This window comes from Bubalus bubalis, chromosome X (genome assembly GCF_019923935.1).
Source record: "Bubalus bubalis isolate 160015118507 breed Murrah chromosome X, NDDB_SH_1, whole genome shotgun sequence".
Lineage (NCBI taxonomy): Eukaryota > Metazoa > Chordata > Mammalia > Artiodactyla > Bovidae > Bubalus > Bubalus bubalis.
In genome coordinates, this window is record NC_059181.1 from 43,485,059 (window position 1) to 43,501,111 (window position 16,053).

Below are 16,053 nucleotides of genomic sequence, written 5' to 3' on the forward strand. Positions count from 1 at the left end.
AAAACCAGAAGCAGGAGGCTTAAGTCCAAATCCTAAGAACACCTGAGAACTCCTGACTCCAGGCAACATTAATCGATAGGAGCTCATCAAATGCCTCCATACCTACACTGAAACCAAGCACCACCCAAGGGCCAAAAAGTTCCAGAGCAAGACATACCACGCAAATTCTCCAGGAACACAGGAACATAGCCCTGAGCTTCAATATACAGGCTGCCCAAAGTCACACCAAACCCATTGACATCTCACAACTCATTACTAGACACTTCATTGCACTCCAGAGAGAAGAAATCCAGCTCCACCCACCAGAACACCAACACAAGCTTCCCTAACCAGGAAACCTTGACAAGCCACCCACCCAACCCTACCCACAGCGAGGAAACTCCACAATAAAGAGAACTCCACAAACTGCCAGAATACAGAAAGGCCACCCAAAACACAGCAATATAAACAAGATGACGAGACAGAGAAATACCCAGCAGGTAAAGGAACAGGATAAATGCCTACCAAACCAAACAAAAGAGGAAGAGATAGGGAATCTACCTGATAAAGAATTCCAAATAATGATAGTGAAAATGATCCAAAATCTTGAAAAAAAATGGAGTTACAGATAAATAGGCTAGAGACAAGGATCGAGAAGATGCAAGAAAGACCTAGAAGAAATAAAAAAGAGTCAATATATAATGAATAATGCAATAAATGAGATCAAAACCACTCTGGAGGGAACCAACAGTAGAATAGGAGGCAGAAGATAGGATTAGTGAGGTAGAAGATAGAATGGTAGAAATAAATGAATCAGAGAGGAAAAAAGAAAATGAATTAAAAGAAATGAGGACAATCTCAGAGACCTCTGGGACAATGTTAAATACCCCAACATTCGAATCATAGGAGTCCCAGAAGAAGACAAAAAGAAAGGCCATGAGAAAATACTTGAGGAGATAATAGTTGAAAACTTCCCTAAAATGGGAAGGAAATAGCCACCCAAGTCCAAGAAACCCAGAGAGTCCCAAACAGGATAAACCCAAGGCGAAACACCCCAAGACACATATTAATCAAATTAACAAAGATCAAACACAAAGAACAAATATTAAAAGCAGCAAGGGAAAAACAACAAATAACACACAAGGGGATTCCCATAAGGATAACAGCTGATCTTTCAATAGAAACTCTTCAGGCCAGGAGGGAATGGCAAGACATACTTAAAGTGATGAAAGAAAATAAACTACAGCCCAGATTACTGACCCAGCAAGGATCTCATTCAAATATGAAGGAGAAATCAAAAGCTTTACAAACAAACAAAAGCTGAGAGAATTCAGCACCACCAAATCAGCTCTTCAACAAATGCTAAAGGATCTTCTCTAGACAGGAAACACAGAAAGGGTGTATAAACTTGAACCCAAGACAATAAAGTAAATGGCAACAGGATCATACTTATCAATAATTACCTTAAATGTAAATGGGTTGAATGCCCCAACCAAAAGACAAAGACTGGTTGAATGGATACAAAAATAAGACCCCTATATATGCTGTCTACAAGAGACCCACCTCAAAACAAGGGACACATACAGACTGAAAGTGAAGGGCTGGAAAAAGATATTCCACGCAAATAGAGACCAAAAGAAAGCAGGAGTAGCAATACTCATATCAGATAAAATAAACTTTAAAACAAAGGCTGTGAAAAGAGACAAAGGACACTACATAATGATCAAAGGATCAATCCACGAAAAAGATATAACAATTATAAATATATATGCACCCAACATAGGAGCACCACAATATGTAAGACAAATGCTAACAAGTATGAAAGGGGAAATTAACAATAACACAATAATAGTGGGAGATGTTAATACCCCACTCACACCTATGGATAGATCAACTAAACAGAAAATTAACAAGGAAATACAAACTTTAAATGATACAATAGACCATTTAGACCTATTTGATATCTATAGGACATTTCACCCCAAAACAATGAATTTCACCTTTTTCTCAAGTGCACATGGAACCTTCTCCAGGATAGATTACATCCTGGGCAATAAACCTAGCCTTAGTAAGTTCAAAAAAATTGAAATCATTCCAAGCATCTTTTCTGACCACAATGCAGTAAGATTAGATCTCAATTACAGGAGAAAAACTATTAAAAATTCCAACATATGGAGGCTGAACAACATGCTGCTGAATAACCAACAAATCACAGAAGAAATCAAAAAAGAAATCAAAATATGCATAGAAACGAATGAAAATGAAAACACAACAACCCAAAACCTGTGGGACACGGTAAAAGCAGTGCTAAAGGGAAGGTTCATAGCAATACAGGCATACCTCAAGAAACAAGAAAAAAGTCAAATAAATAACCTAACTCTACACCTAAAGCAACTAGAAAAGGAAGAAATGAAGAATCCCAGGGTTAGTAGAAGGAAAGAAATCTTAAAAATTAGGGCAGAAATAAATGCAAAAGAAAAAAAAGAGCTAATAGCAAAAATTAACAAAGTCAAAAGCTGGTTCTTTGAAAGATAAATAAAATTGACAAACCATTAGCCAGACTCATCAAGAAACATAGGGAGAAAAATCAAAACAATAAAATTAGAAATGAAAATGGAGAGATCACAACAGACAACACAGAAATACAAAGGATCATAAGAGACTACTATCAGCAACTATATGCCAATAAAATGGACAACTTGGAAGAAATGGACAAATTCTTAGAAAAGTACAACTTTCCAAAACTGAACCAGGAAGAAATAGAAAAACTTAACAGACCCATCACAAGCACAGAAATTGAAACTGTAATCAGAAATCTTCCAACAAACAAAAGCCCAGGACCAGACGGCTTCCAGCTGAATTCTACCAAAAATTTAGAGAAGAGCTAACACCTATCCTACTCAAACTCTTCCAGAAAATTGCAGAGGAAGGTAAACTTCAAAATTTATTCTATGAGGCCACCATCACCCTAATACCAAAATCAGACAAAGATGCCACAAAAAAAGAAAACTACAGGCCAATATCACTGATGAACATAGATGCAAAAATCCATAACAAAATTCTAGCAAACAGAATCCAACAACACATTAAAAAGATCATACATCATGACCAAGTGGGCTTTATCCCAGGGATGCAAGGATTCTTCAATATCTGCAAATCAATCAATATAATACACCACATTAACAAATTGAAAAATAAAAACCATATGATTATCTTGATAGATGCAGAGAAAGCCTTTGACAAAATTCAACATCCATTTATGATAAAAATCCTCCAGAAAGCAGGAATAGAAGGAACACACTTCAACATAATAAAAGCTATATTTGACACCCACAGCAAACATTATCCTCAATGGTGAAAAATTGAAAGCATTTCCCCTAAAGGCAGGAACAAGACAAGGGTGCCCACTCTCACCACTACTATTCAACATAGTTTTGGAAGTTTTGGCCACAGCAATCAGAACAGAAAAAGAAATAAAAGGAATCCAGATTGGAAAAGAAGTAAAACTCTCCCTGTTTGCAGATGACATGATCCTCTACATAGAAAACCCTAAAGACTCCACCAGAAAATTACTAGAGCTAATCAATGACTATAGTAAAGTTGCAGGATATAAAATCAACACACAGAAATCCCTTGCATTCCTATACACTAACAACAAGAAAACAGAAAGAGAAATTAAGGAACCAATCCCATTCACCATTGCAATGAAAAGAATAAAATACTTAGGAATACATCTACCTAAAGAAACAAAATACCTATATATCAGATCAGATCAGATCAGTCGCTCAGTCATGTATGACTCTTTGCGACCCCATGAATCGCAGCACGCCAGGCCTCCCTGTCCAACTCCTGGAGTTCACTCAGACTCATGTCCATCGAGTCAGTGATGTCATCCAGCCATCTCATCCTCTGTCATCCCCTTCTCCTCCTGCCCCCAATCCCTCCCAGCATCAGGGTCTTTTCCAATGAGTCAACTCTTCACATGAGGTGGCCAAAGTACTGGAGTTTCAGCTTTAGCATCATTCCTTCCAAAGAAATCCCAGGGCTGATCTCCTTCAGAATGGACTGGTTGGATCTCCTTGCAGTCCAAGGGACTTTCAAGAGTCTTTTGCAACACCACAGTTCAAAAGCATCAATTCTTCGGTGCTCAGCCTTCCTCACAGTCCAACTCTCACATCCATACATGACCACTGGAAAAACCATAGCTTTGACTAGCCGGACCATTGTTGGCAAAGTAATGTCTCTGCTTTTGAATATGCTGTCTAGGTTGGTCATAACTTTCCTTCCAAGGAGTAAGCGTCTTTTAATTTCATGGCTGCAGTCACCATCTGTAGTGATTTTGGAGCCCCGAAAAATAAAGTCTGACACTGTTTCCACTGTTTCCCCATCTATTTCCCATGAAGTGGTGGGACCGGATGCCATGATCTTCGTTTTCTGAATGTTGAGCTTTAAGCCAACTTTTTCACTCTCCATTTTCACTTTCATCAAGAGGCTTTTTAGTTCCTCTTCACTTTCTGCCATAAGGGTGGTGTCATCTGCATATCTGAGGTTATTGATATTTCTCCCAGCAATCTTGATTCCAGCTTGTGTTTCTTCCAGTCCAGTGTTTCTCATGATGTACTCTGCATATAAGTTAAACAAACAGGGTGACAATATACAGCCTTGATGAACTCCTTTTCCTATTTGGAACCAGTCTGTTGTTCCATGTCCAGTTCTAACTGTTGCTTCCTGACCTGTATACAAATTTCTCAAGAGGCAGATCAGGTGGTCTGGTATTCCCATCTCTTTCAGAATTTTCCACAGTTTCTTGTGAGCCACACAGTCAAAGGCTTTGGCATAGTCAATAAAGTAGAAATAGATGTTTTCCTGGAACTCTCTTGCTTTTTCCATGATCCAGCGGATGTTGGCAATTTGATCTCTGGTTCCTCTGCCTTTTCTAAAACCAGCTTGAACATCAGGAAGTTCACGGTTCACATACTGCTGAAGCCTGGCTTGGAGAATTTTGAGCATTACTTTACTAGCGTGTGAGATGAGTGCAATTGAAACCTATAAAACACTGGTGAAAGAAATCAAAGAGGACACTAACAGATGGAGAAATATACCGTGTTCATGGATCGGAAGAATCAATGTACTGAAAATGAGTATACTACCCAAAGCAATCTATAGATTCAATGCAATCCCTATCAAGCTACCAACAGTATTTTTCACAGAGCTAGAACAAATAATTTCACAATTTGTATGGAAATACAAAAAAACTCGAATAGCCAAAGCAATCTTGAGAAAGAAGAATGGAACTGGAGGAATCAACCTGCCTGACTTCAGGCTCTACTACAAAGCCACAGTCATCAAGACAGTATGGTACTGGCACAGAGACAAAAGTATAGATCAATGGAACAAAATAGAAAGCCCAGACATAAATCCACACACCTATGGACACCTTATCTTTGACAAAGGAGGCAAGAATATACAATGGAGAAAAGACAATCTCTTTAACAAGTGGTGCTGGGAAAAGTGGTCAACCACTTGTAAAAGAATGAAACTAGAACACTTTCTAACACCATGCACAAAAATAAATTCAAAATGGATTAAAGATCTAAACATAAGACCAGAAACTATAAAACTCCTAGAGGAGAACATAGGCAAAACACTCTCCAACATAATCACAGCAGGATCTTCTATGACCCACCTCCCAGAATATTGGAAATAAAAGCAAAAATAAACAAATGGGACCCAATTAAAATTAAAAGCTTCTGCACAACAAAGGAAACTATAAGCAAAGTGAAAAGACAACCTTCAGAATGGGAGAAAATAATAGCAAATGAAGCAACTGACAAAAAATTAATCTCAAAAATATACAAGCAGCTCATGCAGCTCATTTCCAGAAAAATAAACGACCCGATCAAAAAATAGGGCAAAGAACTAAACAGACATTTTTCCAAAGAAGACATACAGATGGCTAACAAACACATGAAAATATACTCAACATCACTCATTATCAGAGAAATGCAAATCAAAACCACAATGAGGTACCATTTCACGCCAGTCAGGATGGCTGTGATCCAAAAGTCTACAAACAATAAATTCTGGAGAGGGTGTGGAGAAAAGGGAACCCTCCTACACTGTTGGTGGGAATGCAAACTAGTACAGCCACTATGGAGAACAGTGTGGAGATTCCTTAAAAAACTGGAAATAGAACTGCCATACGACCCAGCAATCCCACTGCTGGGCATACACACCGAGGAAACCAGAATTGAAAGAGACACGTGTACCCCAATGTTCATCGCAGCACTGTTTATAATAGCCAGGACATGGAAGCAACCTAGATGTCCATCAGCAGATGAATGGATAAGAAAGCTGTTGTACATATACACAATGGAGTATTACTCAGCCATTAAAAAGAATACATTTGAATCAGTTCTAATGATGTGGATAAAACTGGAGCCTATTCTACGAGTGAAGTAAGCCAGAAAGAAAAACACCAATACAGTATAGTAACACATATATATGGAATTTAGAAAGATAGTAATGATAACTCTGTATGCAAGACAGCAAAAGAGACACAGATGTATAGAACAGTCTTTTGGACTCTGTGGGAGAGGGCAAGGGTGGGATGATTTGGGAGAATGGCATTGAAACATGTATATTATCATATGTGAAACGAATCACCAGTCCAGGTTCAATGCATGATACAGGATGCTCGGGGCTGGTGCACTGGGATGACCCGGATGGGATGGGGAGGGAGGTGGGAGGGGGTTAAGGATGGGGAACACATGTACACCCATGCCAGATTCATGTCAACGTATGGCAAAACCAATAAAATATTGTAAAGTAATTAGCCTCCAATTAAAAGAAATGAATTTATATTTTAAAAATAAATAAATAAAAGTTTTATAAAATGAATTTATGATGTTAAAAAAAAAGAGCTACACACCTATGAGATTGGCTAGAATCCAAAACACTGCCAATGCCAAATGCTCTCAAGAATTTGGAATAACGGGAACTCTCATTCATTGCTGGTGGGAATCCATAATGGTACAGCCACTTTGGAAGATAGTTCAGCAATTTCTTATAAAATTAAACACACACATATGACCAGTTCCAAATTTATATGAAAATCAAGTGTCCTGCCATTCATACAAAAGTAGTGAGCACTGTGCTGCAGTTTTTAACTTCTCACAAATATAAGCAAAGCTTTGCTTGCTTAACAAGTATCAAGAAAAAGGTGAGAAACCTCATCTCAGTTGAAAACGAAATGTGTATGTACTTATCTCAAATTTGACTCAGAATTTCATGTCTGTATGACAAAATACAAGCCTAGGTTTCACCCTGAAGATCTAATTTTCATTCTTTTGGTTTTTTTAAAAACTATTTTCTTATGTATATAAAGGTCTACAAGGAGATCAAGATTATCATGATTGTATAACTGTTAATATTTGAGCCTGATCATATCAGCCATTAAAAAAACACAATTTTTAGGTCTCACATAAAATTATGTCTCAGGCTATATTTTTATTCATATTGCTTTGTCAGTATGATTTTAGAAGTTTTGCTTATTTAACACTGTCTATATTTTCATCTTATAAACAGCATTAAGTAAAGTGAACTTACAACCTTTATTTAAATTAAACCAACTAAGCCTACTTTTTTGAAAAAGTAAAGCCCACCTTGAATTAAAATAGTTATTTACCAGAAATGGATCATGCTGCTTTATGAATTTTTTAAAAGTATGAAAAAAAAAAGAAAGGTAAGCTAAGCTTAACTACCTGTTTGTTTCTCAATAAAACCTGGCTAAAAGTCCTTTTTTTAGTTTTAAATGAGGGAGAAAACTATTCTTGCTCATACCACATTTCATACTTTACTGGCAACCCTCTATAGTAGAAACCATGAGAGGATTTTTAGGTCTACTTGGGTTAGGAAAAAAGGGGAGAAAATCAAGTAGGAAATTTTACAGTAAGGAAAAAAAAAAAAAAGCCCTGATGTTTCCCCTAGGGCACTCCCATTCGAGTTGAGATCCTTTGTAAGAAAAGAAAATCACACAGAGTAGGTGAATTACTTGGCCAAAATCAACAAATCCACAGAAAACCATTATTCTTTACTCAAAATAGACAATTATTATTGGATCACTATATCTACAACTCATGGATCTTGCTAACATACCATGGGCTATAGAAATCATTTTTATGCAGGAGTTCCCCCAAGACCTGAAAATCATTTCAAAGGTTCTCCTGGGGTAAAAGATTGTGAGGGGATGAAAATGTCTTGGAACTAGTTAGATAGAGATGACAGTCATAAAACACTGTGGATGTACTAAATGCCACTGAATTGTACATTTTGAAATGGTTAATGGCTCATTTTATATTACGTGAGTTTCACCTTCATCGAAAACAAATAAAAGAAAAACACTAAGAAAGACTGACTAGGATCAGTTGAGACTTCCTGAATGGTGAGAGACTAGATTTGGCCTTGAAGGATGTTGAAGATAAGAATTTAAGTCAGAGGCAAGAAATTGGTGAAGATGGCTCTAATGAGAGTGGTTTCCAAACGCTGACTGCAGCCACAATAACAAATAGATTTTAGTGCAAGCTAGTTCACTTATACACATGTGACACAAAGGTTCATGAAATAATACTTACTCTTCCCAAGCATAATAAAGTGATTTTTTAAAATTCTATTCTACGCTATTTTTTTTCTTTTTCTTTTTTCTCTAAGTCCTGGTCATAATTCATTACACTGATCTCACAAAATGAGTGACAAACTCTAATGGCCTGCGGTGTCAAGTTAAGAGGTTTGGACCTGATGCAGGTTATTTTAAGGCCATGGAATTGACCACTAAGAACATAGTCAGGAATCTGTAGGCAGAATTTTAGGCTGCAAAACCCTCTACCTTGTGAATAAAGTGATTGTTTTATGATTTTGTCACTGAGATAAATTTAAATTGACATAGCTAACACCACATGATGAAATCAATATGTGTACTATGTATTACTCATAGTTTTTCTCTCTCAGCTGTTTATCATTTAAATTACTGGTCAATTTCCCAGAGAATGATTTTTCCTTTGTTAATATGGAGGCTTGCATTAGTCTGCTGCTGCTACTGCTGCTGCTAAGTCGCTGCAGTCGAGTCCGACTCTGTGTGACCCCATAGACGGCAGCCCACCAGGCTCCTCTGTCCCTGGGATTCTTCAGGCAAGAATACTGGAGTGGGTTGCCATTTCCTTCTCCAATGCATGAAAGTGAAAAGTGAAAGTGAAATCGCTCAGTTGCGCCCGACTCTTAGTGACCCCATGGACTGCAGCCTACCAGGCTCCTCCGTCCATGGGATTTTCCAGGCAAGAGTACTGGAGTGGGGTGCCGTTGCCTTCTCTGTGCATTAGTCTAGATAAGAATATTCAAGGTATTTCTATAAGAGAGACAAATTCTAAATTTGTTTTATTTTACTGTTGTAAATTCAAATAATTCCTTTTTCTTAAGGAAACAGTTGCTTCATTATAAATTAGAGGATGAACTGTTTACAACATTTATAGAGGATGGACTATTTACAACAAACTCTCCTAAGATGGTGGTGAGGTATCTTCATGAAAAACAGAAAGTGTGCTCCTCATTATTCATTAGAGGCATTCAGGATCAGCTACACAACCATCTGTCCAAAATGCAGAAGAAGGGATTTTCAGCTCTGGCTGAAACTGTGCCTTTTAACTTGAATAGCCTCTCATTTTTGACAATATGCCTGAGATTCTCTTAGCTTAATACAAATCCAGCATGTAAATTTTTGGGAGAAAAAAAAAGGATATTTTGTGTCAGAAATTGTGATCTTTCCCCTAGGTTTGCAATTAATTCACTTTAAAATAATGTGAACATCCTCAGTGATACAAATGCCTATATCTTAGAAAGCACAATACTTCTTGTCCTTCAGAGATGAAAGGAGAGGTTGCACATCACCTGGCTGCAGACAGAAATCAATCTATTGCTCATGATTGACTGCTGCTGCTGGTAATATCACTTCAGTCGTGTCTGACTCTGCGACCCCATAGATGGAAGCCCACCAGGCTCCCCCGTCCCTGGGATTCTCCAGGCCAGCAACTAATTAAGATGGGGAGTACATTCTTTTTTCAATTTCTAAGAAAAAGCAGTAAAGGTAGTTAGCTTGTGTTATAATTTTAAACCCAAACAGCCAATAATTATGCTATCTCCAGGAGGCCAAGGTTTTTCTCTCAATAATTTAATTCAGCAAGCAGAGCTCTGTAACAGGCAGGAAGGAGGCAGGGATAAAAAGGCCAGAATTGGCTTTAGGACTCTGTGACCAATCTGTGCCAGACAGCATCCAACCTTTTATCTAAGTGCAAGTTTTAAAAAATATTAATTTTTTGGCAACACATAGCACATTTAGTCCCAAGGCTAGTGTAACAATTTTTCAATGTAGCCACCTGCTTTGGGCACATACTAGGATACTCAATATATAAATACTGATTTGTAGAAGGACAGCCTAAGACATCCAGTAAGTATACTATCACTCCCTAGTTCACACACACACACTCCTATTGGTCTAAAGCATAAAGTAAATAAATACTTTTTAAAAATACATTCACAAGTCTAAGCAGACCCATACATATTTTGGATACTTGATTTATGAGAAATGTAGCTCTACAGAGAACTGGAAAAAAAGTTGGCCATTTCCAAAAATGTGTTAAAGACAACAGGACCCAAATGGAGTTGCTTACGCTAAGCCCCATGTCACCAAACTGCAATTTAATGTTGTTACAGTTTCAGCTCTCCCAGAAATAGAATCTTAAACCAGTCAACCATGAATCTCCTGATCAGCATTAGTTAGGTAATCTGCCTGATAAACCCCTGCTATTCCCTATAAGGAAAGTAACCTTACAATAACCAATCCAATTTTTTGCCTAGTAAAACTTCCCAAAATCTCTTGCCTTGTATAGCTCTTTAGAGCTCCTTTCCATCCGCCTGATTCATGAATCACTGAATAAAGTCAATAAGCTCTTTAAAATTTACTCATAATTTTGTTCTTTAACAAACGGTCTGGGTTAACTGAATAGCTACATGCGGAAAAATACAACCTGACCCCTACCTCTTTTCACACACACACCTACAAATGTGTTACAGTTAGATTATAGATCGAAACATGAAAGGTAAAAACAATCAGATTTCCAGAAGATAACACAGGCAAATATCATCATGAACTTCATGTAAGGAGCTATTTCTTAAATAGGAAACAAAAAGTACTAATTTAATTGAGGACAAATTCTTCATCAAAAACACCATTAAGAGAGTAAAAAGGCTAACCACAGACTGAAAGACATTTACAACACATACAAAGGAGTCATATCCAAAATCTATACAGAACTCCTACAGATCACTAAGAAAAAGACAGGCAGCCCAATAGAAATTACACAAAAGACAAATAGGCACCACACGAAAGAAACTATCCAAAGGACCAAAAAATGTGTGAAATGTGCTCAATTTCACTAGGAATTGGAGAACCACAGATTAAAATTAGAGAGCTGCACTACACCCACTGATCAAAATAACTAAAATTCAGGGCTTCCCTGATGGGTAAGAATCCACCTTACCCATCCAGCGATTCCACCCCTGGTCCAGGAAGATCCCACATACCACCTGGCAACTAAGCCCATGCTCCAGAGCCTGGGAGCTGCAACTACCTAAGCCCACGCATGCTAGAGCCCGTGCTCTGCAACAAGAGAAGCCACCACAATGAGAAGCCTGTGCGCTACAACTGAAGAATAGCCCCAACTCACTGCAACTACAGAAAAGCCCATGTGCAACAAAAAAATGAAGACCCAGCACAGCCAATAAATAAATAAAATTACCTTAAAAACAAATAAATAATAATTATATTCAAAAGACTAACAGAATTGAGTGTTAGAATATGGTTCAGTCCAGTAGCTCAGCTGTGTCCGACTCTTTGCGACCCCATGCACTGCAGCACACCAGACTTCCCTGTCCATCACCAACTCCCAGAGCTTGCTCAAACTCATGTCCATCGAGTCAGTGATGCCATTCAACCATCTCATCCTCTGTCAGTTGTCCCCTTCTCGTCCTGCCTTCAATCCTTCCCAGCATCAGGGTCTTTTCAAATGAGTCAGCTCTTTGCATCAGGTGGCCAAAGTATTGGAGCTTTGGCTTCAACATCAGTCCTTCCAATGAATATTCAGGACTGATTTCCTTTAGGATTGACTGGTTTGATCTCTTTGCAGTCCAAGGGACTCTTAAGAGTCTTCTCCAGCACCACAGTTCAAAAGCATCAATTCTTCGGTGCTCAGCTGTCTTTATGGTTCAACTCTCACATCCAAACATGACTATTGGAAAAACCATAGCTTTGACTAGATGGACCTTTGTTGGCAAAGGAATGCCTCTGCTTTTTAATATGCTGTCTAGGTTGGTCATAGCTTTTCTTCCGAGGAGCAAGTGTCTTTTAATTTCATGGCTGCAGTCACCATCTGCAGTGATTTTGGAGTCCAAGAAAATAAATCTGTCACTGTTTCCATTGTTTCCCTATTTGCCATGAAGTGATGGGACCAGATGCCATGATCTTAGTTTTCTGAATGTTGAGTTTTAAGCCAGCTTTTTTACTCTCTTCTTTCACTTTCATCAAGAGGCTTTTTCATTCTTCGCTTTCTGCCATAATGGTGGTGTCATCTACGTAGCTGACGTTATTGATATTTCTCCCAGCAATCTTGATTCCAGCTTGTGCTTCGTCCAGCCCAGCATTTCACATGATGTGTTCTGCATATATATTAAATAAGCAGGGTGACAATACACAGCCTTGACATACTCCTTTCCCAATTTGGAACCAGTTTGTTGTTCCATGTCTGGTTCTAATTGTTGCTTCTTGACCTACACACAGGTTTCTCAGGAGGCAGGTAAGGTGGTCTGGTATTCCCATCTCTTAAAGAATTTTCCACACTTTGTTGTGATCCAATAGGAAAATAAAATGCTGGTGGGAATTTAAATTTATATAAGCACTATGACCAGTCCATCCTAAAGGAAATCAGTCCTGAATATTCACTGGAAGGGCTGATGCTGAAGCGGAAACTCCAATACTTCGGCCACCTGATGCAAAGAACTGACTCTTTTGAAAAGACCCTGATGCTGGGAAACATTGAAGGCAGGAGGAGAAGGGGATGACAGAGGATGAGATGGTTGGATGGCATCACTGACTCAATGGACATGAGTTTCAGTAGGCTCCAGCAGTTGGCGATGGACAGGGAAGCCTGGCGTGCTGCAGTCCATGGAGTCACAAAGAGTTGGACACAACTGAGTGACTGAACTGAACTGAAGCATATGACAGCATCTATCAAAGCTGAACCCAAGAATGCCATGTGAGAAATTTTAAAATTATATAAAAAAAAGAACTTGACTTTAAAAAAAAGAATACTATTTGATCTGGCAATTGTACTCAGAGACATGAACAACAGTCACAGCAAACTATTTTTAATAACCCCAAACAAACCTAATCTCTGTCAAGAGTAAACTGTGTATATAAATGATGCCATACCCATACAGTATCTTCCTGTATACATACACGGCTTCCCTGATGACTCAGATGGTTAAGAATCTTGGGAGCAATGCAGGAGACCTGGGTTCAATTCCTGGGTTAGGAAGATCCCCTGGAGAAGGGAATAGCCACCCACTCCAGTATTCTTGCCTGGGAAATCCCATAGACAGAGGAGCCTGGCCGGCTATAGTCCTTGGGGTTGCAAAGAGTTGGACACAACTGAGGGACTAACACTTTCACTTTCAACACCCATACAGTAGAATATTCTAGAGCAGTGAAAGCATACAAACTATCTCTACAGACAGACACATGAACAAATCTCACAAACATAATGCTGAGCTTAAAAAAAAAAAGCCAGCCACAAAAGAATAAAAACCAGACATTTCCATTGACACAAATTTCAAAAGCAAGCCAAACCAAACTACGGTGATAGCAGCCAGGAGAGTAGTTGCCTTCGGAGAATAGAGAAGGTATAATGACCAGAAAGGGTCATAGGTAGGGTTGCCATGTAAAATACAAGCTGCTCAGTTAAATATGAATTTCAGATAAACAACAGAGAATCTTTTAATATAAGTAGATCCCATGCACTATTTGGGACATGTATTTTTACTTGTTAAATCTGGCACCTCTAGTCAAGGTTGATGTTTTGGGAGTCCTGGTAATATTTTCCTTCTTGATATCCATTCTATAAGCATTCATTGTGCATTTTTCTGTACATGTGTTATACTTCACAATAAAAAAAAAAACTTTAAAAAAGCATAAGTACACTCAGTACAGCCTTGCAGATTTTAAAATATCTCATCCAACCACTGTTCTTCGCACTCTTAATCACTGTATGTGAGAGCTGAGGATCTGAAGTGTTGCTATGTCCAAAGCTGTGGGCTCTACATTCAATTTTGATTAGAATTACTTTTACACAGCATGTTTCTTTATTTCTGGAATCCTTTTTCATGCCCTGCCTTTCAGGGGTTTTACTTAATTTGTGACTCGCTTAATCTTACCAAGGGCTTCCCAGGTGGCTCAGTGGTAAAGAATCCACCTGCCAATGCAGGAGACACAAGAGACGTAGGTGGGACCCCTGGGTCAGAAAGATCCCCTGAAGTAGGAAATGGCAACCCACTCCAGTATTCTTCCCTGGGAAATCCTAAGGACAGAGGAGCCTGGCGGGCTACAGTCCATGGGGTCACAAAGAGTTGGACACAACTAAACAACAATAATCTTACCGAAGGGCAACATTAGGATGGAAGGCCAGCCTCTATCCATCAGCCGAGAAAGCACAAACCAGTGGTCAAGAAACAAGCTGAACTGACCAGCCAACCTGCAGGGGTCAGAATGCACTGGCCTGAAGCTACAAGAAAACTAGCACCTTAGGGCCAACAACTTGGATACAGACACTGTTCAGCATCCATAAAGTCGAATGCTTCAATCTGCAGCCTGTTTTCTAAACTTAGCAGAGGTTTACACAAATACCTTGAGTGGTTCCATCGATTTCCCTTCTTACAGATACATCTGGAAAACCCAAGTAAAGAGTAGGGACCAGTGAAAACAAAAACCTGAATCATTTTTCTGTTCTGGATTAAAGAAGGTGGTATTTACTGGCAAAAGTTCTTGCGTGCTCAGGGTTTTTAATGATGTGTTGTTTGGTACTTTCAATCTTGTTTTGAAATGAACCATTCCCAATCCTAATTGAAGAAAGAACTACAAGTTTGGATCCTGCTCTCTATAACGTTTAGGATCAAACTTTATAGGCCAGTGGAACCCTTATCCGCCCCCTACAAGCCTTGAGAGTGCCAGGTTTCTTCACTTTAATAACCAACTCTTTCACAAAGGGTATTAAGGAGAGTGATTAGGTTCCTGGGCTGTGGAGACCGGTTGCCTGGAGGAAACCCAGCTTCACCACTGAGACTGTGTAGCTCTGGCCAGTGAGTGACTGACTCATCGCTCTGTGCCTCAGTTTCTTCAACTGTAAAATAGGAATTAAAAATTAAAATAAATTTATATTAAAAAAAAATAGCTGATACAAAGGGCTGTTGGGAGCATCTAATGCCGTGTAAGGTGATTAAAGCACAGCCCCTGGCACACCTTTAACGCTCATCGATGACTATCATCAACCCTACCTGCGAGGGTCTTAGCATCTATAAGGACTCTACTTCTGTATCTAATGTAGGGAAAGCATCTATATGCAGCTGGACAGAGGAAGGGGAGGTAGTCCAAGAGCCTACAAAGTCTGACCCAAGCTGCGCCCAATCCACAGAAGGCGAAGCAGCGTTAGGAGGCCAAGGTAGTGGCCACACCTGGACCCCAAACTTTGGCTGGGACCTCTGACCTCGGGTGCCCTCTCTACTCACATTACGGTTGAAGCTGTTGCGAGGCAGCAGGGGCAGGGCCATGGCTTCGAGCGTCCGAGGGTCAAGGGTCCGAGAAAAGAAGTCAGCAGGCAGCGGCCACCTTTCGGCCGCTTTGTTTGAGCCCCCCCGCTCCCCACTCCACGTTACCTAGAGACGGACACCGTGTCAAGGAAGGAGGAGGGGCTTCCGCGG

The 16,053-nt window shown here is 39.3% G+C and overlaps 1 protein-coding gene across 4 annotated transcripts in view; it reads right to left on the reverse strand.

Moving 5' to 3' along the window:
* The window catches only part of EFHC2 (EF-hand domain containing 2), a 248,550-nt gene extending 232,497 nt beyond the window's left edge, over nucleotides 1-16,053 (reverse strand). For 2 of the 4 annotated variants that reach the window (XM_025275981.2, XM_044936623.2), the window contains exon 1: nucleotides 15,862-16,046. In XM_025275981.2, the coding sequence (XP_025131766.2) occupies nucleotides 15,862-15,903 (42 nt within the window). In that variant the 5' untranslated portion in view covers nucleotides 15,904-16,046. Of the gene's footprint in view, nucleotides 1-15,861 lie in introns of all 4 variants that reach the window. The other 2 variants (XM_006075332.3, XM_044936621.2) reach the window with 2 other exon arrangements.